At 41.3% G+C, this 22723-nt stretch overlaps 1 protein-coding gene across 8 annotated transcripts in view; it reads left to right on the top strand.

Moving 5' to 3' along the window:
- Nucleotides 1-22723, top strand: part of FRMPD2 (FERM and PDZ domain containing 2) — a gene marked incomplete at its 5' end in the record, with an annotated part of 157434 nt that overhangs the window by 100488 nt on the left and 34223 nt on the right. For all 8 annotated transcript variants that reach the window (XM_079135851.1, XM_079135857.1, XM_079135858.1 and 5 more), the window contains 4 exons: nt 1286-1442; nt 13766-13976; nt 19675-19775; nt 21990-22082. In XM_079135851.1, coding sequence (XP_078991977.1) covers nt 1286-1442; nt 13766-13976; nt 19675-19775; nt 21990-22082 — 562 coding nt within the window. The remainder of the gene's footprint in view (nt 1-1285; nt 1443-13765; nt 13977-19674; nt 19776-21989; nt 22083-22723) is intronic.

The raw sequence follows: 22723 nt of genomic DNA on the forward strand, positions 1-22723 counted from the left end.
TGTGTACTGACAAAATGTATGGATTCTGAGCAAATGTCCAACTTTGGAAAAGTGTACATAAAATGACTGAATGTGAAGGAAGAATTTTGAAGACCAGTAGAGTAATATGAATGAATACTTGAGAAAATATTTCAAGAAATACTGAGTATCAATAGGTTTGGAATTCATTCACATTGTAGCAAAGAGACTCAATGAAAGTAAAGAATATTTAGAGAATGATTAAACTATCTAAATTTAGGTTAATAATGAAAAGGAGTTTCTCAGAGGAAAAACAATAAATAGTTATCTGCCTCTTGTTTTATATCTGACTTGTATAAATGGAATTCTTAGAAATGGTGACTATGAGGACTTAGAAGAGATAAGCCATCAGGAGGATAAGGAGTTTTAGGGGGTTCTTTAAAACATAAACCTGATTTTATAAAATTAATCTTTATAGGGAAAGCTCAAGGTTCTTATTGAAACAAATGAAATATCCAGAACAGATTTATTTGGAAGTTATATATCAATTCATATTTAATATCACCTCTATTACTTTGTTCTTATTCAAAATTATATAGTGCAAAAAGTTATGAGTTTATTCACAAAGCTCCATGTTAATAGCCCTAGGTAGTAATCCTCACCAATTTAGTCCAGTGAGCTCTATGAATATTATTGTTTTGCATGTGAGCCTAGAATTTATAATGTAGGCAGGCATTTCTTGGTGGTGAGACCTCAATTCCTGCTGCATTTTGAGGACTCTTTCTCTCATCTTTAGGATAAAGATAAAGTTCATTCTGTAGCTGCGAAGACAAAAGTATTTAAGATTCATGAAGCACTTAGTTTAGAATCTGGCACATAATAGCAAGAACTATTAGAACACTTATCAGTGTTTTTGTCTTTTCAATCCCTGACTAGTTGAAATTTTTGTCTACAACTTCTTGGAGTTGATACAATAAAGAGAACAGGAATAGTTAATGGTATTTTCATATTGCACACAGAACTATGAGGGCCAAGTATGGAACTGACTCAATTCATATTCTTTCCACCCAGCACACTCCTTGGCACATTGCAATTGCCTGATAAAGATTTGATTCATGAATGAAGGAAAAATGAAAAGAGGGATTTTCTTTAGGCTAAGAGAAAAAAATTGGGTCTTCATGAGGCAATATCTGCCATCTCCCTCTGGATGCCTAGTATGCTGACGCCGAACTGGGGGAATGAATGTGCTGTTAGTCTCTGGACACTTGTGTTTCAGAGGACGGGTAGGGATGGTCAGTGTATTAAGGTTTGTGTTTGTTTCTTTTAGCGAAAAAAGTTCACCGTCACCAGCAGTGTCACTGGGAAAAAGCACACGTTTGTCACTGATTCAGCCAAGACATGCAAATATTTACTGGGCCTCTGTTCTGCCCAGCATGGGTTTAATGCACAGATGGGCTCTGGGCAGATTCTCCATCTTTCAGCTGGTGAGTAGATGCTATATTCTCAATGTACACTTTGACAAATTTGTTATTTTATAAAATAATTTGTATGAACAGATACAATTGACCTGGAAGCCTCTATAAAGCCTTAAATCTCCTCAGTAAGGACAGAAATACAATAAAAATGAAGTATAATTTTTTTCTCAGATTGGCAAGCACTGAAATAAATTACACTAGGAGGGTAAATTGGTACAACCTTCCTAGAGTACAATTGAAAGTATATATCAAAAGTCTTAAAAAAAATGTCCTTTTGGTCCCATAATTTTACTAGTAGGTGGATATTTATCTTAGAGTAATAAATATAGAAAAATGCAAAAGTTGATACTCATGAGTGTTCACTGGAACATCATTTATAGCAGTGAGCATTTGGAAGCAACCTAAGTTTCCCAGGATAGAAGACTAGTTAAATAAATCACAGCACATCTCTGTAATTCAGATAGTTAAAGCAGCTTTTTGGAAAGGGATGACTTGTGAGACTGTATATGCTATAGAGCCAAGTGGGCGAAAGCAAGATATGGGATCATACCTAGTACTGCCCAGTGGAAGTTTCTTTGATGATAGAAATATCTGTAGCCCTCAGTAAGGAGTCATCAGTAAATGTACCTACTGAGCATTTGAAAGGTGGCAAAAACAAATGAAGGATTAAATCTTTAATTTTAGTTTTAGTGATTTATATTTAAATTTAAATGGCTACCTGTGCCAATTTATTGAAAAGCATAGGCAAATGCAGGTGGTTAATAATAACATGTTATAAAACAAGAAAATACAATATAGAAATGAACAACACCAAAATATTATTTGTTGGGACTGGGGTTGTAGCTCAGTGGTAGAACCCTTGCCTAGCACATGCAAGGCACTGGTTTTGATCCTCAGTACCACATAAAAACAAATAAATAAAATAAAGGTATTACATCCACGTACAACTAAAAAAGACCTTTAAAAATATTACTTGTTATTATCTTTGTGAGTTATGCATGCAAGCATGATTCTTTTCTCTTCTTCATATTTTCACTATTTATTAAACTTTCAGCATGAGCATATGTTACTGATAAAGTTAAGAAAAAACCTATTGATTAAAATGTGACCACATGTCACGTAAGATCAGTTAACATTTATTTATTTATTTATTTATTTATTTTTTATTGTAAACAAATGGGATACATGTTGTTTCTCTGTACATGGCGTAAAGGCATACCATTTGTGTAATCATAAATTTACATAGAACAATGTTGTTTGATTCATTCTGTTATTTTTTCCCTTCCCCCCACCCCTCCCACCCCTCTTTGCCCTCTATACAGTACTTCCTTCCTCCATACTTGCCCCCCTCCCTAACCCTAACTCTAACCCTAACACTAACCCTTCCCTCCCCCCCATTATGTGTCATCCTCCACTTATTAGCGATATCATTCATCCTTTGGCTTTTTGAGATTGGCTTATCTCACTTAGCATGATATTCTCCAATTTCATCCATTTGCCTGCAAATGCCATAATTTTATCATTCTTTATGGCTGAGTAATATTCCATTGTATATATATATCACAGTTTCTTTATCCACTCATCAATTGAAGGGCATCTAGGTTGGTTCCACAGTCTGGCTATTGTGAATTGAGCAGCTATGAACATTGATGTGGCTGTATCTCTGTAGTATGCTGATTTTAAGTCCTTTGGGTATAGGCCAAGGAGTGGGATAGCTGGGTCAAATGGAGGGTCCATTCCAAGTTTTCTAAGGAATCTCCACACTGCTTTCCAGAGTGGCTGCACTAATTTGCAGCCCCACCAGCAATGTATGAGTGTACCTTTCTCCCCACATCCTCGCCAACACCTGTTGTTGCTCGTATTCTTGATAATCGCCATTCTAATTGGGGTGAGATGGAATCTTAGGGTGGTTTTGATTTGCATTTCTCTTATTACTAGAGATGTTGAACATTTTTCCATATGTTTGTTGATTGCTTGTAGATCTTCTTCTGTGAAGTGTCTATTCATTTCCTTAGCCCATTTGTCGACTGGATTATTTGAATTCTTGGAGTAGAGTGTTTTGAGTTCTTTATAGATTCTGGAGATTAGTGCTCTATCTGAAGTATGATTGGCAAAGATATTCTCCCACTCTGTAGGCTCTTTCTTCACACTGCTGATAGTTTCCTTTGCTGAGAGAAAGCGTTTTAGTTTTAATCTATCCCAGTTATTGATTCTTGCTTTTATTTCTTGTGCTATGGGAGTCCTGTTAAGGAAGTCTGGTCCTAAGCCGACATGTTGAAGATCTGGACCTACTTTTTCTTCTATAATCTGCAGGGTCTCTGGTCTGATTCCGAGGTCCTTAATCCATTTTGAGTTTAGTTTCGTGCACGGTGAGAGATATGAGTTTAGTTTCATTCTGTTGCATATGGATTTCCAGTTTTCCCAGCACCATTTGTTGAAGAGGCTATCTTTTCTCCATTGCATATTTTTGGCACCTTTGTCTAGTATGAGAAAATTGTATTTATTTAGGTTTGTGTCCATGTCCTCTATTCTGTACCATTGATCTACCTTTCTATTTTGGTACCAATACCATGCCGTTTTTGTTACTATTGCTTTGTAGTAGAGTTGAAGATCTGGTATTGCAATACCCCCTGTTTCACTCTTCCTGCTAAGGATTGCTTTAGCTATTCTGGGTTTCTTATTCTTCCAGATGAATTTCAAAATTGCTTGCTCTATTTCTGTAAGGTACATCATTGGGATTTTAATTGGAATTGCATTGAATTTGTATAGCACTTTAGGTAGTATGGCCATTTTGACAATATTAATTCTTCCTATCCAAGAACATGGGAGATCTTTCCATCTTCTAAGGTGTTCTTTAATTTCTTTCTTTAGTGTTGTATAGTTCTCATTGTAGAGGTCTTTCACCTCTTTTGTGAGATTGATTCTCAAGTATTTTATTTTTTTCGAGGCTATTGTGAATGGGGTAGTTTTCCTAATTTCTCTTTCTGAAGATTCATCACTTATGTATAAAAATGCGTTGGATTTATGGGCATTGATCTTGTAACCTGCTACTTTACTGAATTCACTTATGAGTTTTAAGAGTTTTCTGGTGGAATTTCCAGGTTCCTCTAAATATATAATCATGTCATCTGCGAACAGGGATAGTTTGAGTTCTTCTTTTCCAATTCGTATCCCTTTAATTTCTTTGGTTTGTCTAATTGCTCTGGCCAGAGTCTCAAGAACGAAGTTGAATAGAAGTGGTGAAAGAGGGCATCCCTGCTTTGTTCCAGTTTTTAGGGGGAATGCTTTCAGTTTTTCACCATTTAGGATGATATTAGCCATGGGCTTAGCATAAATGGCCTTTACAATGTTAAGGAATGTTCCCACTATCCCTATTTTTTCTAGTGTTTTGAGCATGAAGGGGTGCTGTATTTTATCAAATGCTTTTTCTGCATGTATTGAAATAATCATGTGATTCTTGACTTTAAGTCTATTAATATGGTGAATTACGCTTATTGATTTCCTAATGTTGAACCAACCTTGCATCCCTGGGATGAAACCCACTTGATCGTGGTGCACTATCTTTTTAATATGTTTTTGTATGCGATTTGCTAAAATTTTGTTGAGAATTTTTGCGTCGATGTTCATTAAGGATATTGGTCTGAAATTTTCTTTCCTTGATGAGTCTCTGTCTGGTTTAGGTATCAGTGTGATATTGGCTTCATAGAATGAGTTTGGAAGGGTTCCCTCCTCTTCTATTTTATGGAATACTTTGAGAAGTATTGGAATGAGCTCTTCTTTAAAGGTTTTGTAGAACTCGGCTGAGAACCCATCTGGTCCTGGACTTTTCTTTGTTGGTAGGCTTTTGATGACTTCTTCTATTTCAGTACTTGAAATTGGTCTATTTAAATTGTGTATGTCCTCCTCGTTCAGTTTAGGCAATTCATATGTCTCTAGAAACCTGTTGATGTCTTTGAGATTTTCTATTTTGTTGGAGTATAGATTTTCAAAATAGCTTCTAATTATGTTTTGTATTTCAATCCTGTCTGTTGTGATATTTCCTTGTTCATTCCGAATTTTAGTGATTTGGGTTTTCTCTCGTCTTCTCTTTGTTAGTGTGGCTAAAGGTTTATCAATTTTGTTTATTTTTTCGAAGAACCAACTATTTATTTTGTCATTTTTTTGTATTGTTTCTTTTGTTTCAATTTCATTGATTTCAGCTCTGAGTTTAACTATTTCCTGTCTTCTACTACTTTTGGTGCTGTTCTGTTCTTCTTTTTCTAGGGCTTTGAGCTGTAGTGTTAGGTCATTTATTTGTTGAGTTTTACTTCTTTTATTAAATGCGCTCCATGAAATAAATTTCCCTCCAAGTACTGCTTTCATAGTGTCCCAGAGATTTTGATATGATGTTTCTTTGTTCTCATTTACCTCTAAGAATTTTATAATTTCCTTCCTTATATCTTCTGTTATCCATTCATCATATAATAGCATATTGTTTAATCTCCAGATGTTGGAATAGTTTCTGTGTTTTACTCTTTCATTTATTTCTAACTTCAATACATTATGATCTGATAGAATACATGGTAGTGTCTCTATCTTCTTGTATTTGCTAACATTAGCTTTGTGGCATAATATATGGTCTATTTTAGAGAAGGATCCATGTGCTGCTGAGAAGAAAGTGTATTCGCTCTTGGTTGGATGGAATATTCTATAAATGTCCGTTAAGTCTAAATTATTGATTGTGTTGTTGAGATCTATGGTTTCTTTGTTCAATTTTTGTCTGGAAGATCTGTCCAGTAGTGAGAGAGGCGTGTTAAAATCAACTAGTATTATTGTGTTATGGTCTATTTGGTTTCTGAAATTGAGAAGGATTTGTTTGACATACATGCATGAGCCACTGTTTGTGGCACAGATGTTTATGATTGTTATATCTTGCTGATTTATGCTTCCCTTAAGCAGTATGAAATGACCTTCTTTATCCCTTCTGACTAACTTTGGCTTGAAGCCCACATTATCGGAAATGAGGATGGATACTCCATCTTTTTTGCTGAGTCCATGTGCATGGTATGTTTTTCCCCATCCTTTCTCCTTTAGTCTATGGGTATCTTTTTCTATGAGGTGAGTCTCTTGCAGGCAACATATTGTTGGATTTTTCTTTTTAATCCAATCTGCCAGTCTATGTCTTTTGATTGATGAATTCAGGCCATTAACATTCAGGGTTATTATAGAGATATGATTTGGTTTCCCGGTCATTTGGTTCATTTTTAAAATTTTATTTATTTATTTGTTTGACACAACTTGGTTCCTCCTTTATTTGACAATTCCTTTAGGATAATTCCTCCCTTTGCTGATTTGCTTCTTTGTTTTTCATTTCTTCCTCATGGAATATTTTGCTGAGAATGTTCTGTAATGCTGGCTTTCTTTTTGTAAATTCTTTTAGCTTTTGTTTATCATGGAAGGATTTTATTTCATCGTCAAATTTGAAGGTAAGTTTTGCTGGGTATAAGATTCTTGGTTGGCATCCATTTTCTTGGTTCAGGGCTTGAAAAATGTTGTTCCAGGCCCTTCTAGCTTTTAGGGTCTGGATTGAAAAATCTGCTGATATCCGTATTGGTTTCCCCCTGAATGTAATTTGGTTCTTTTCTCTCACAGCCTTTAAAATTCTGTGTTTATTTTGTATGTTAGGTATTTTCATTATAATGTGCCTTGGTGTGGGTCTGTTGTAATTTTGTGTATTTGGAGTCCTATAAGCCTCTTGAACTTGATTTTCCATTTCATTTTTCTGATTTGGGAAATTTTCTGATATTATTTCATTGAATAAATTGTTCATTCCTTTGGCTTGTTTCTCTAGGCCTTCCTCAATCTCAATAATTCTTAAATTTGGCCTTTTCATGATATTCCATAGTTCTTTTAGATTCTGTTCATGATTTCTTACCATCTTCTCTGTTTGTTCAACTTTGTTTTCAAGGTTAAATATTTTGTCTTCAATGTCTGAGGTTCTGTCTTCCAGGTGTTCTTTCCTACTGGATATGCTTTCTATGGAGTTCTTAATTTGGTTTATTGTTTCCTTCATGTCAAGGATTTCTGTTTGGTTTTTTTTCAATATCTCTAACTCTTTATTGAAATGGTCTTTTGCTTCCTGTATTTGCTCTTTTAATTGTCGATTCGTGCGATCATTCAATGCCTGCATTACTCTTTCATCTCATCATTCAGTGTGTGCATTTGCTCTTTCATCTCATCGTTTGCTTTTCTGATCATTTTAATTATGTACATTCTGAACTCCTTTTCTGTCATTTCTTCTGCCATGCTGTCATTGGGTTTTATTGATGTAACATCTAGATTTGTTTGCAGCATTTTCTTTCCTTGTTTTCTCATATTGTTCAGGTATCAGTGGACTGCTGAGATATTGCAGATTTCCTCTATTGACTTACAATGTCCCTGAAGATTTCTATATATATCCCCCCTTAGCCTTCAGTAGGCTGAAGTCTTGGAGGAAGTTGATAACGCGGTGCTCCACAAGGAAGCTACCTCTCTAGGAGTGGTGGCCTTCAGGTGGGGTATAATCCCTGCTAGTGGGCAGAGGTGCCTCCACTTGTTGACCAATGGTCATCCAAAGGGGACCTAGGCTGCGGGCTGAGGCAAGGCCTGTTTGGGCTTGAGTCTCTGGTTTTACCGTCCTTGTGGGGAAACCTCACCCGGCAGGGAAGACTCACCCGGTGGGGAGGTCTCGCTGGTCAGTTCCCTCCTAGAGGTTCCCCTCAATTTACAGCTACCGCCTGGGCTGGGCTGCCTTCCTCTGCAAAGTTCCCAGGGGCCCGGCCCTACCTCCTGGGCCTGGGAGCCTCACCCTTCGCAGATGAATCTCCTTAGGCTGCCCCTCCTCAGAGAATCTGCCCGCAGTCCTGGAACCTTTGCTCCGCCCCTAAGCGTGTCTCTGTGGGGCTCTTCCACCAAGAAGCCTCCTAGATCCTGGGACCCTGCTCTGCACCTAATCGCCTGGCTATGCGGCCCCTCCTCTGAGCAGCCACCTGGGGCCCCGTACAATCGCTCTGAATCCCAGAGACCCGCCACACGCCTCTTCCTCCAGACAGCCACCCAGTATTCCAGTGCGGTCACTAGGAGTCCAAGAAACTCACTGCGTGCCTCCTTCTCCCACCAACCACTCGTAGCCCTGGGCAATCAATCACTCCGAGTCGAAGTGACCCTCCCCGTTCCTCCTCCTTCTCCAGGTAACCCCCCCGGGTGTTCAGGAGCGGTCGCTCTGAGTGGCTCTGAATCCACGTGACCCGCTGCATGCGTCCTCTGGGCAACCGCCTGGAGCTCTGGTGCGGCCACTCGAGACCAAGCGACCCACCGTGTTTCCCCTCCAGGCAGCCCCCCTGTGTTCAGGAGCTGTCACTTTAAGTCCAACCAACTCACCACTGGCCTTCTCCTCTGAGCAGCCGCCTGGAGCGCTAATGCAGTCACTGCGAGTCCAAACGACCTGCTGCGCTCCTCCTCCTCCTCCTCCTCCTCCTCCTCCTCCTCCTCCTCCGGGCAGGCCCCAGTGTTCAGAAGTGGTCTGAGTCCAAACAGCTCGCCACACAGCCCCTCCTCTGGCAACTGCCTGTAGCTCTGGTGCAGTCACTCCAAATCCATGTGGCCACGCTCCTCCTCCTCCTCCTCAGGGCAGGCCCCGGTGTTCTGAGTCCACACAGCTCTCCTCGCCACTCCTCCCTTGGGCAGCCGCCGGAGCCCCAGTCTCAGTTAACATTTATTGAGCATGTAAGAAATTCTATGGAGCTGTTTATTATTGTCATTAGTACTTTTTCCTGGCATTGTAATAATCCTTATATGCAAGATCTCATTTATGCCCCAAATACACTTTTCTCAAACTATAACTGTCAAACAGCCCTTGAAGCAGAAACCAACATTATTAAAAGAAGCAAACTGGGACTGGAGAAATAAGAACTGTGCTAGCTGCTTGGCAGTGGATCTGAGACTTGAACCTATGACTCTTGGGGTTCAGCGCCCACCTACTTCACCCACTGCAACTGCGACCTTTCATTACTTGCCAGAGTGTGGACTTTAGGACCAGAGAGACTTGCCTTTGAGTGCTTGCTTTATCATAGTTGCTGTTGATCTCTAAGCATTATTTCTTTTGTTATCAAAGGAAACAATAAACTACAGTGATTTACATGCTATATTTTCAGAGTATAGTCTCTGAGTCCTGCAATACGCACATCATTTGGAAGCTCACGATGAATGCAGAATTGAAGGTCCTACTCCAGGCCTACTGATCAGAATTTGTTTTTAAAAAGATCCCAGGTGATTTGAATACACATAAAAGTTGGAAAAGCACTGGCTAGGAAAGAGGCTGTGTGACTTTGGGCAGCTCACTTCCCCTCTCTGAACTTTAATGCTCATTCAAATATAATGATCATCTAATAGGCTTGTGTTGCACTCCAGCAGGACAGGACATTCTAGCTTGATGTCTGGAGTGTGAGACTAGAAACAGAATCTCCTGAACATGAGGATTTGATTCAGTGCTAATTAATGTGGGAGCTGTGTCACAGGTTCTAGGGACTGGTTGCATGAGTTAGGATAATGGGAAACAAAATTGCTGAACTTAAAGATGCTGAACTGAACACAGAAAAATAAAGGTAGCATATTATTTGCAGCAGGACCAAATGAATATATAAACGTTGCATTGGAACGGTAGGCTGTTGGTCCCAGGTTATTTCCAGGGATCTAGAGATGATAAATGCAAATTAATTATATCTGATTTACCTGCTATTACTGAGATACAGTGTGTGAAACACCATCAATATTGCTTTTATTGCTCAATTTTAGTAACCATAAAATATTTATAAAGACTTCATGAGCTTACTTGTAAAATTAGTCCTTCCAGGCCTATTTTGCTCATAATAAACTGTTTTCTCAAACTGCAAATTCTACCACCTTAAGAGTTTTCAGGAATCTAATTCACATTTATACTAAAATGATCCACTTTTGACAATTTTCCTTGCCTTTTAAAAACTTCATTTGAGAATCTCTCTTCAGACACCATTTTCAATGATTACATGCAGCCAAGAGCTGGTCATCTCCATCTGTCCTCAAACTCACAGCATCTACAGTTGATCTCTTCCTCCCATGAAACTCCATGGAGTTCTGCCATGACCTTTGTCTTGTTCAAAGGGGACTGACCACCCGTTCACCCTGCAGGAGCTGGGAATCTGGACCTGCACCTTCTCTTCCTGCCCCATATGCCACCAAATGCTCTCCTGAGCTTTCTGCTGAGATTCATATCCCCTGTCACTGTCCAAAGTCACTTTCAAAATGATCATTCCGAAGGAACAATCCAATTGTGTTCTTCCATACTGAAAACCTACCAGTGACTCTCTGCTGTCTATGTGTACCTAAACTCCTTAGGATGACCTGTCAGACTCTTCCAACTCTGGCCTCAACCCTGACTTATTTCCTGCTTGGTCACCTCCCCTCTGTTCTCTGGCTATCCTGACTTCTGCCCTGCTGGCTGTGGAGCACACCGGGATATCTCAGGTTCCAGGGTCTTTGTGCCAGTGGCCTCCACTGGTGATGCTGTTCCTAACCTCTTCTAGGCTCAGACAACCAAAATAAGCCCTATAGTCCATGAACAAGTTTAAGGACAGCTTGCCCCTTGAAGGCTTTCCTGATTGACTGTGCCCAGATGACTCTTTGCCAGGTGGAGTGGACCACTCCTTTGTGCAAATCTCTTTATTTTTTTATTCTTATTTGTTCATGTCTGTCTCTAGTCTCTGGTAGACTGGGAATTCCTTGAAGGCAGGGACAGTATCCTTCAGCCTTTATAGCTCTGTTCTGGCGCAGAGGTATGTCAAATGGCAAGTGGTTAATGGATGAAAGAATGGATGGGTAATTTTTGTGTGAAAATACTCTTCCTTAATCATCTCCCTCTTTTGATATTTAGTTTGCTTTCTTCAATATTACAAATAGTATTGTGATGAAGATCATTGGAGAAAATATTTTTCTAGATTTTCCTTGTTCTCAAAAGTGCATGTGGTTACTAGAGTGGGGTGTTTTTAAGACCCCTTGCTGTTTTCTGGAGTGTCCTGCCTTTGTGTCATCCTGCCTGTTTCATTGCATTCTTGCTGGAATAGTTGTCATCATGTTTATCTTTGTTTATTTGACAGGTAAAAAGAATTTCTCACTGTTGCTTTATTTTGTATTTCTTTCATTGATGAGAAGCTGAACATTTACTGAATATTTCTTCATCATTCTTCTGTGAATTATCTCAACAAGATTTACTTTATAGTTGTGGTTCCCTGCAGAGAAAGAAGAATCACTGAGCTTTTACAAGTGTATTTCAGGACTATGGCAAGATCTTTCAGCACTGCAAAGTGGCCCCATGGGCCTTTTCTCAAACCTTTCTAATGAGTGACCCAGGGCTGTGGGATACTCATGGCCCTTCAAGGAGACTGTGGCTGCAAAACTGCAGATTTGCAGTGAATGGGTTGGGATCCCACCCCAGGATCCTTTTCTTTGCGGCCCTTGGCTCCAGGTATTTCCTGCGTGCTTAGAACTCTAGCTAAATGGACTTTAGCTCTTGATGTCCGGACAGGTTCAGATATTTGTCAGCTATTTCCAGAGGCCACAGTTATGCTGTGATTCACTCATGACCAGGGAACAGAAGCTATTCATTCTCCTTAGTGTGCCAGTGGCTTTGGGACATTATTAGCAATCCTTCCTTCTGTTCTTGAAAGATCATCAACTCTTGACTCTCCTATCTATGGACACATCCCTCCTATGCTGTAGTCTACCCAGTTGAACCCCATGAAGCCAAGACCTGAGGATGATGCCAGCATTTCAGAGCCAGTCACCAAGCCCAAGCATCAGGATGAGTCTGTGATGCTGAATGCTTTGCATTTGTGATCTCATTTTCTGACCTTGCTGTGGGACCCTGTTCTGTTCCTGAGCTCCCTCCTCAGCCTCCTGACGACCTTCTGGAAGGGAACATGGCTCTTCCCAGATCCCAGGCACTTGGGGCTCTCACCTCTCTGCTCCCCTTCTATGAGTTTCCTCCCTAACGGACAGTTCCTTCCTGTAGCCCCAATCCCTCCATAGTCTTGCTTCAAACCAGCTAAACTTCCATGCACTGAGACCCTGCTTCCACTGTTTCTTCCTAGATTATCTCCTCCTGGGTGTTAATATCTACCAGGATTGACTCCAAGTTTACTGTCCCTTCAGTCCCTGGGGATTGGAAGGCTGAGCAAGCCTCTGGTGAATCTCCTGTGCTGCTCTTTTGGTCTTTGTGTTAGGTTCTCCCATATTCCAGTGTGGACACACACGTGTGCACACACACACACACACACACACACACACGCACCAAACACACACAGACACCCCCATACACACATTTACCATTCACATACATATGTGGACACCAGACACACACTCACATTAAGCATACACACACAGGCACCACACACACACTCACCACACACACACACATAAAGAAAAGTGGTGCCCAAATAAAGCACCATGTGTACTGGTCTTCCTTCCTGGTTTTAGCAGAGAACAGATAATCTGAAGATAGTCATCATTTTTCTTTCTCAAAACACAAATTGCACTTTGCATAAAGCCTCGTTAAATTAAGAGACTATTGATCAAATCCTCATTTTCTTTGTGAACAATATAAATAGTGAAGTGGGACATCTCTCACATCTGTGACTTCACCAGAGTCAACTACTAAGCCTTTCTGCACAAAGCGAAAAAGGGAAGAATTCAGGCTGGGAGTCCAATACATTGGTGTTATATTGGTCTTATATTCCAGGAAATAGGCTCTTACATGAAGTATTATTACCAGGGAAAACTCAGCTGTGTTTAGATCAAAGATTATTCACCACAGGGCAGAGCCTAATCTGGGGAGCTTGGGTAATTCAAAGTCCCGTTTGTTATGAGAACGGTTGTAAGGACAGATCTGCAAAGGCGGAAAGCAGAACAGGGTGGTAGAAGCTAATTTTATCTGAGTCCCTGCTGGAGCCTGACATTCCCAGGAATGCTTTGGGTGAGCACCCATCTGAATAGGCTCCTTGGCTCCCAGTTCTGTCAGCTACAGGGGAGGGAGCCTCTTGTCTCCTCTTTCTTAAGTTTCTAAAGTGTCTTTCATTAGCAAGTGCTAATTAGGAGGACTTGGATTCCCAAGCCTAATCACAAGAATGCCCCAAGTTAGCATGAGGCAAGATAGCAGGCCTCTCAGTGCCGAAAAAGAACTGGGAGAGAAGAGCCTGAGGATGGGAATGTTTTGCTACCTAAGAGCAGTGGAACCAGCATCATCTTGTGTGTAAGTGTATTTATCTTTTTCTCCTCCAATTCAGATCAGCATAAATTTGTGCAAATGTCGAATTTGAGTCCTGCACACCAGGCCCAGGCCAAACCTCTCACTTGGATTCACAGATTGTCATGCTCAGAAAATCAGTTGTTTGTACCCAGCTTGCAGGATACCATGGGGGGCCTGCTGAGTGCATCACTGGAGAACTTCAACTTGGAAACCAATAAGGACTCTGGGACAGAAGGAATCAGAGACAGGTGGGTTTCTTCTGTTCTTTGAGCCCAAACTACCAGGTACTTGATGTGCTGGAGCCATCTGTACTTGAAGCAGTTGTTAATTCCAGAGACTTAACTGAAGGCCAATCATGACAGAGCTTAGTTGTGGGATTATGCTTTTCTTGTAGTTTAGTCTAGGTTAAATACTATAGGACAAAATTTCACTCCTCTACCATGATGCTCATACCTTTCAGTGTACAAAGAGGACAGAATAAAAAAAAATAATAATACAGTAAGCCTATTTGGCCTTATCCTAAGTGAGGTGGTGTTCTAGATATTTATATACATCAACTAATTTAACCTGTAAAACCATGTGGAATTTTTTTTTTTTTTTAAATCATTCTTCCCACTTTACAGGAGAGGAAACAGAGGAGCTAGAACTCAAACAAATGCAGCTGGCCCCAGAGACTGTACTTCTGACCTTGACACTATTCTGCCTTCCCCCTAGATGGATTGCATAGCATTTAAATTTGCATGTGAAAACAGTGAGCTGATAAATGTAACTTTCCATTATAAAACAATGATCCATACATTTAAAAATAGCCTAGAACTTGGATGACACTTACATTGCAAGTTATATAAATAGCCCAGATTCCCAGGCAGCACACGACCAACGAGGATTGCTGTAGGAGCTGTTTTGGGGATGAGTTATACATCTGCTTCAGCATAAGAGTATGGATGATTCACTTGAACTGAAATTCATGTACATATGTATACATCTTGAAGTAATTCTTAGAAAATTATGGCCCAAATTCTGTAGAGGCAAATGTGCATCACCAGGCACTGCAAACACAATCAATAATGGGGAAGCAAAACTTTTCTGTGCATCTATTGCTGTATAACAAACCACCCCAAAGTGCAGTGGCATAAAACAACCACCATTTTGTTATCCCATTTCATAATTTTCTGGATTAGAGAATCAGGCAGTGCTTTGTTGGGGAATTTTTCTGCTTCTTGTGGTATTGATCAGGATCATGACTAGATTGGTCTGGGGGTCCAAGATGCATGCAAGGAAATGCATGTGCACAGCTCTTGGTGTGAGTGGCTGGGATATACTGCATGCTGGGTCCCGCTCCCTTCCTGTGCAGTCTCAAGCCCTCTCCGTGTAGTGTCTCCAGCAAGATTCTACATGGCAGCTCAGGGCTTCAAATGCCCAGGAAGAAGTTGCCATTCTTTGTAAACGCTAGCCTGGAATTGGCATGGGATCTCTTCCATCATACTCTTGGTTAAATTAGTTCTAGGTCAGCACAGACTCAAAGAGAACAGAAACCTCTTGATGTGAATGTCAAAAGGTTTATGGCCATTTTTCATCTGTCACTCAAACTAATGGCATTTTATAGCACTTTATTGTTTAAAAGGCAGAAGCAACCATGATTGGCTGAAGACCACTGTTAGTTTTCTGTCACTGTGACAAAATACCTGATGCAATCAGCTTTAAAAGAGGAAAGTTTATTTTGACTCGGAGTTAGGTTTCAGTCCATGGTTAGTTGACCTCATTATTTTTAGCCCTATTGCAAGGTAGCACATCATGGTAGGACTACATGGTAGAGGCATCTGCTCTCCTCATGGTGGCTTGGAAGGAAAGAAAAAGATGAAAGAGCTGAAGTTCCTATATTTCCCTTTAAGGCACAGTGATCTAAGGATCTTCCACCAGGCTCTACCTCCTAAAGGTTTCACTACTTCCTAATAGTGCCATGGGCAACACCTTTAATATGTGGGCCTTTGGGAAACACTTATGCCAACCTAGCAGTCACATTGAACAGTGTGTTGACTGCAAAGTAAGCTTCCTGGGGATGATGGTGCTTTCAGTGACCTGCCAAGCATCCCTCATGGTAGGGGCTTTGCAGAATCATGTGGCAGTTGGCTTTCCCAATAGGAAGCTGTGTTAGAGTCCTCAGTAAACTCTAGATACTGCTGTAATGTATGCATCTGTTAGTATGCAAATGCCAATTTTTCATAACACTTAATAACTCACTTCAGAGGCTCCTGGTAACCTGTAAGTGAAAAGGGAAAACAAGGACTTGCATTTGAGTCCTTGGCCATCTGGAAGATTCCACAAAAGCACAGCTTCAGTTCATGACTTGGTGCAGGTGGGTTTTTGTGGGTGTAAAGCCAGGGTGAAGGAGTGAGCAGAAGAGTGAGCTGGGGAAGAAGAGAAGTCCGTACAGGATGGGATCAACAAAGGTAATGTTGAGGGCAACCAGGACTCAGTTCGTCTGCAAAATGTGCGAAGATCTCCCTTAATTGTCAAAGGACAGAAGGGTGAATGCTTCTGTGCCTGCCCCCATTTCTCTCTAATTGAAGGTCATCTATGGGAGTGGTTGGTTCCCCCATACTTTAGGGGAAGGAAGGAGTGGCAGGATGGAGAGAAGTCTCCCAAGATATGTAAGAAGTTCAAGGGCAGAAGGAGAGCTGCATTTGAGGTACAATTTTGTCAGCATGAACTGAGCCTGATCTCTCATGGGCTTTCCATCACCACTGTGGTCAAAGTCTGAGGAGGGCCAAGAACTGACTGGGGCCATGGGGCACCATCAATCTTGGTGACTAGAGGAGATGCTCAGCATTTCTGCTGCCTGCAGAGATGACTTCAGATTGTACTGTGAATCCATCCTAGCCTTAAGGGGAGTCCATCATTGATGCCTGTCCAGCTGTCTAATTCTGTGTGATCCTAAGAAAGTTGTTTAACATGCCTGTGCCTGTCTCCTCATTCATCCAAGGGTATTGACAATAAAGACATGCCCACTGGGTGGCTGCAGGAAGTAAACCATCATAAATGTTGAACACAGGCTGAGTCTGTGGTGAGGGTCCCAATGCTGGTACCCTTTCTCTGGTCTCTAGGGAACATAGTAGAAGCACATGAGGACAGAATGGATTAAACCAGGATAGATGTAGGTAGCATTGTGACTCCCTTGTGGTGAGGACTGGGGAGGTTCACATGGGAGAGGTGACATTAAGTCTTGTTTGATGAGTAGAATTTGGACTGGGTGAGAGAGAAGGTAAAAACACGATGGGTAAACCTTCATTCATTTTGCTAGGAAAATTATATAAACACCTACTGTGTGCCAGCCTTGAGCCAAGTGCTGAGCTTTCAGCAGTGAATAGAACAGACACAGTCCCTGCCTCATGGGGCTCACAGTCAGAGGTGGCAGAAAAGGATCATGAGGAAAGCAGGTTGTGCTATGGTTTGGCAGTAGGGACATGTAACTAGGGAGGGCTGCAGTCATGATGGAAGGGGAGGAAAACCTGCAACATTGACACTGAGGAGAAGGGACTCCATCCCTAGTTGCATTGGAACCATGGTCTACTCAGCATCCCTTAGAACAGAGATGCCTCCCACAACCCTGATACACCACTCCTGCCCCCAATAGAAGTCAGTCACCTGCTGCCTGTCACTGCTTCTCCAAAGCCTTTCCCAACTTCCCCTGCACAGGGATGATGCCTCCACACCACTGGGAAACCTCCATTTTCCCTTCCACCGCTGACGTTCACTTGCTTCATCTGCTTCTCTGTCAAACTCAAGAATAGTGACATGTCAAGTGCATTCTGGCTGTGAGGCCAGAATGAGGAGGCTTTTGGTAAATGTTTTTTAAAGGTTTGCATTAAAAAACTTCATTCATGGAAAATATACAAACCATAAAATATATCCTCATAACCACTTTTTAAAGTCACAATTCAGTAACATTCAGTACATTCACCTTGTCGTACAACCATCACCACCAACCGCCCTCAGATCTTCGTCTTCCCAAACTGAAACTCTGTCCCCATTCAACACTAACTCCCCATTCCTCCCTTGCCCAAGTCCCTGGAAACCACCATTCTGCTTTCTGTCTGATTGTGACTACTCTAAATATCTTATATACTAAGCAGGCTCATACACTATCTGCCCCTTTGTGACTGGCAGTAAATGACTTTTAAACAGTGGAGGCTGCATATATGGCCCAGGTCACGCAAGCTATAGAAACCTGGGTGGACTGAAGCTCTTTCTTTTCCTCAAAGGCCATTTCATTTTCATAGCCTTTATCAGCTGCTCCCAGACTGCTGGGATTTCTCCTTCCTTTGGACAAATCGGCACTCTGCTAACACCTCTCTCGGAGTGCTTGATGGGCTTGGAAGTCATTTAGACCAAGAGGTTAGGGCCCATGTTCAATTCACCCTTTTATCTCAATGCCTTACCAGCCCAGGCCAGACCCCAAGTGGGTTCTCAATCAATTTGGGTTGAATTTGCTGCAACGCATAACATAAGAACAAAGGCAGAATGAGGCTTGTTCCCTCCCTACAAATAGCTGTTCTTTGCTGCCCTCCCCTCTCTACTATATTCCTCTCTGTCAATCCTGTTCTTCCTTGAATACTGCCAGCGAGACGGTCCATGGGAAGCCAGCCAAGGCAGCATCTCCTGCTGTAGTCCAACTGCCTAAGCTGTGGTGTGGCCTCTTTGGTGTTTGGGACACTGCTCAGGTGAGGAGCAGAGTCCTCTTATCCATCCTGGAAACCCAATACTGGCTTTTTCCCAAGGTCCTAAGTACCCATAGCTTTGTATCTATTCTTCCTTCTTGCTCTCTACTTTGCTTATCTCTGAATACAGCTTATCTCTTTGGAGAGTTGACCTTGGGGATGGGTCAGGGTCCCCACTTGATTCATCATTCTTCTAGTGCTTAGAATATGCTTCGCTTACTAGAATTTTGCATATACTGTCTGTTGTTGTAACAAAATAATGCAGGATGGGTACCTTATTAAGAAAAGAAGTTTAATTAGTTCAGTTTTGAAGGCTGAAAGTCCAAATAGCGTGGGGCCTCCTGCTGACTGCATTATCTCATGGCAGGGGGCATCATAGTGGGAATACATGTGAGAGGGAGACCTCACGGTGAGACAAGAACTCAGAGACAGTGGCAGGACCAGTCTTGCTCTTTTATACCAACCCACTCTCCAAGAACTACTTAATCTCTTCTGAGGTCAATGTCTCCTTGACCTAACCACCTCCCACTTGGCTCTACCTTATAAATATTCCACCAACTCCCAACATCATACTGAAGACCAAGTATTCAGCACATGAACTCCTGGGGGACAAACCACATCCAAACCATTGACTGCACATTCAGCCAAGGTCACTGAATGCCTGCACAAAAGTTTTCTGATCTCAGTGTGTGTGGTGGGGGTGGGACATTCATCTCAAAAACATGCATGATCAAGAAGGTAAATGATTTGTGTAGTCCTCAGGGAGATGTGGCCTATATGAGGGTGTTAGAGAATGATTGGCCCCACTAAGAGCCTTCAGCTAAAGGCAAGAACAAACAACAGAACATCAGGACCTACAGAGTGTCATGCTTTATACTACTACATGATGTTGGTACCATCTCAAACCTGGGTAATAGAGGATTATCCCTATTTTATGGTTGAAGAAATGGAGGTCTTTCATAGCTGCATATCCAACCCAAAGGTGGATAGTGGGAAGTTCATGTGAGATCCAGGTGAGTGAAGTGAACCCTTTGGGACAGAAAAACCCTAAAACCATTCTTTTGGTGCAGTCCTGATAACCAAACTAGCTCTCTTTGGGGCATGTGTCTGGAACTGCTGGATGGTCAGGCAAAAGTCAGCTTTCTCCAGAACACTGTCCACATTCAGAAATGCCTAAGAAGTTGCCTTTGAGAGGTGTCTTACCTTACATTGTAATCTTTCACTGCAGACACTGCCCTGGCCAGGAGCAGCTGAACAGCACTGGTTTGATTCAGAAGTCAATGACTTGTGATCCTCTTTCTGCGATGGCTTTTCAGAACATGAACACAGGTATGGGCCAGGCCATGGTCTGGTTTGGGTAAAGGAAGCCTTACATACAATGTTTGCTTTTGATCTTCTGCCACCACTGCAGTTTGTTTCCCAAACAAAGTTTGCAACTTTTTTACTTTAAAAATTATTCTCAAATCTACTTATGGTTGGAAAGATCTCTCCCAGTCAACCTTTGGCTTTGATTGGGTATGTGGATCTGAAATGCATTAGCTGTGGTGAAGTGCTTTCAGGCCCTCTGGTTCAGCAGAGGGAGTACCCACTTTGGAGTGATATTTTTAGAAAAATACACTATGCATTTCAGTTATGCTTCCTCTCCATGGCCCAGCCTATTACTCAGTGTTCCCCAGAAAACATACATAGGGAAGATAGCAATTTCCTCCTAGAAAACTCCCAGTTGAATGCAAAGACAAAGAGACTCCGTAACTAGGGAAAATATTTATATTTGATGAGCATTGAACCTGGGCACTGTATCTGGAACACCACCAAACAACTCTTTAAATTAACTGTTTGCCAGGTTCCATCATGTTTCCAGAGGGAGGAAAGATGTGCAAGGAAGCAGTGGTGGGTCACCAGTGGGGAATTTTCCCACATGTGTTGTGACAAGCTTTGGAGAGCCTAACCCAAGAACTCCATCTTGTTGAAATAACTGTAGGCCTGTACTTTGGATCTCCTTCAAGTCCCAAACTGGGAAAGTGCTCCCAGACTGGGTTGTTGGCTCCTGTCACTCTCTGACTGTTAGAAGCCTGTGTTAGTCAGCTTTCCATTACTGTAACAAATAACCCAGGATAAGTCAACTTAAAAAGAGTATATTTGGCTCATGGTTTCAGAAGTTTCAGTTCATGGTTGTTTGGTCTTGTTGCTTTGGGCCTGTGGTAGAGCACAGGTAGAAGAGGCCTATTTATCTTATGGTGGTTAGGAAGCAAAGAAAGTGGGGGAAGAAGGGGCTAGGGCTCCAATATCCCTTCAAGGGCACACCACCAGTGACCTAACCTCCGTCCATTAGGCCCTACCTCTTAAAGATTCTACCACCTCCTAGTAGCACCACAAGCTAGTGAGCAAGGCTTTAACACATAGTTTTAGTTATTGCCAGCAATTACATTCCTGCTTATCTTCCATCTTGTCCCAAGACCAATGCAGGAAAAACAAACAAAAACACTATCAAAAGTCAGACAGAAAAGAGGCACCACAGCTCAGTCTACCTGGCCTCTGTTCTTTAGGCCAAGCTTGACCCGTATTGACCCAGTGAGGCTTGTTGGAAGAAAGTGCTCAATGATCCCTTCTGAGTTTTGCTAGGAAATTAAATGCAAGCTACCTCTGATTTCAGGGTGTGTGTGTGTGTGTGTGTGTGTGTGTGCGCGCGCGCGCGTGTGTGTGTGTGTGTATGAAGAGAGAGAGAGAGAGAGAGAGAGAGAGAGAGAGAGAGAGAGAGAGAGAGGGTGTTTCCTCATTTTATATTGGGTTCCAAATAATTTGTGGGTAAAAGTACAATATGGTGTTTTTTTTTAAAGTTCATTTTTATTTTATATGGAAGTAGTTGTTGGAAGTTAACTTTATAATTTAGTCTTTAGGTAATAGTATATCAGTGAGGTCATGACTAAAATTGAAGAGTAATTAATATAGACAGTGATGACACAATGACTCCAGGGATTGTGTGTCTACTCATTTGGGGGAAAAGATGATAATTTCCTCTCTTATAAAGAGAGATACATCGTTTTTTTAATTTTTAAATTATTTATTTATCTTTTAATTTTTTTACAGACTGCATTTTGATTCATTGTACACAAATGGGGTACATCATTTTGTTTCTATGACTGTACACAATGTAGATTCATACCATTCGTGTAATCATACATGTACATAGGGTAATGATGTCTGCCCCATTCCACCATTTTTCATGCCCCCCCTCATTTCCTTCTACATAATCTAAACTTGCCCCATTCTTCTCTCACTCCCCATACCCCCACCCCATTATATATCATTCTCCACTTATCAGGGAAAACATTCAGCCTTTGGTTTTTTGAGATTGGCTTATTTCACTTAGCATGATATTCTCCAATTCCATCCATTTATTTGCAAATGCCATAATATTCTTCTTTATGGCTGAATAATATTCCATTGTGTATATATACCACAGCTTCTTTATCCATTCATCTGTTGAAGGGCATCTACGTTGGTTCCACAATTAGCTATAATATGTTTTGCTCCTGCCCCTAGGATTCCAGAATAACAGAAGAAAGAGTGTGACTGCTGAGCCTGGTCGAGAAATTGTGCATGTGACACTGAAGCGTGACCGCCATCGTGGTTTTGGTAAGAGGGTACCCTCCAGGTGAGATTCTCTCTCTCCTGTAGGGCAGAGAGGGCTATGTGTGTGTATCATTTTTCCCCTTGAATTTTTTTCTACTTCCCTTTGTTTCCTGTCCTCTCCCAGTTTGCCTTTTTCAGCGGTCACTTCTGCTTTTTCTTCCCTAGAGGTACCCCTAAAGAACAATGGGACTTTTGAATCAAACATTTCTCTGTAGGCCCTGATACATTTTGGGGATGCATCTAAGCACAAGATAGGAAAATGTTTTCCCCCGATACCATGTAACACCATTTCTCTAGCATATGCAGATACTTAGTGATGGGGAGGAACAGCCAGTCTTTCTCTCATTATTGCTTACATTTGAAGATCCTTAAGATCATGTAAGGAACAAGATACTGAAACAGGGTACTTGATTAAAAATTATTTTTTTCCTATCTCTGATTATCTTCTTGAGCAAAATCCAGTGCATATTGACAGCTGCATTTCTAGCTTTAGCTGTGATGGCTAAAGGAAGCAATGCACTCTTTCCCATGTATTAAACTCAGATCCAAATATCAGTTATGCCACTTGGTAGCTGTGTGAGCTCAAGCAAACAACCTCTCTGAGCTATGAAGTCATTAAATATCATCTTATCATTAAATCCTAT

The sequence above is a fragment of the Sciurus vulgaris genome (genome assembly GCF_902686455.1).
Source record: "Sciurus vulgaris genome assembly, chromosome: 4".
NCBI lineage: Eukaryota > Metazoa > Chordata > Mammalia > Rodentia > Sciuridae > Sciurus > Sciurus vulgaris.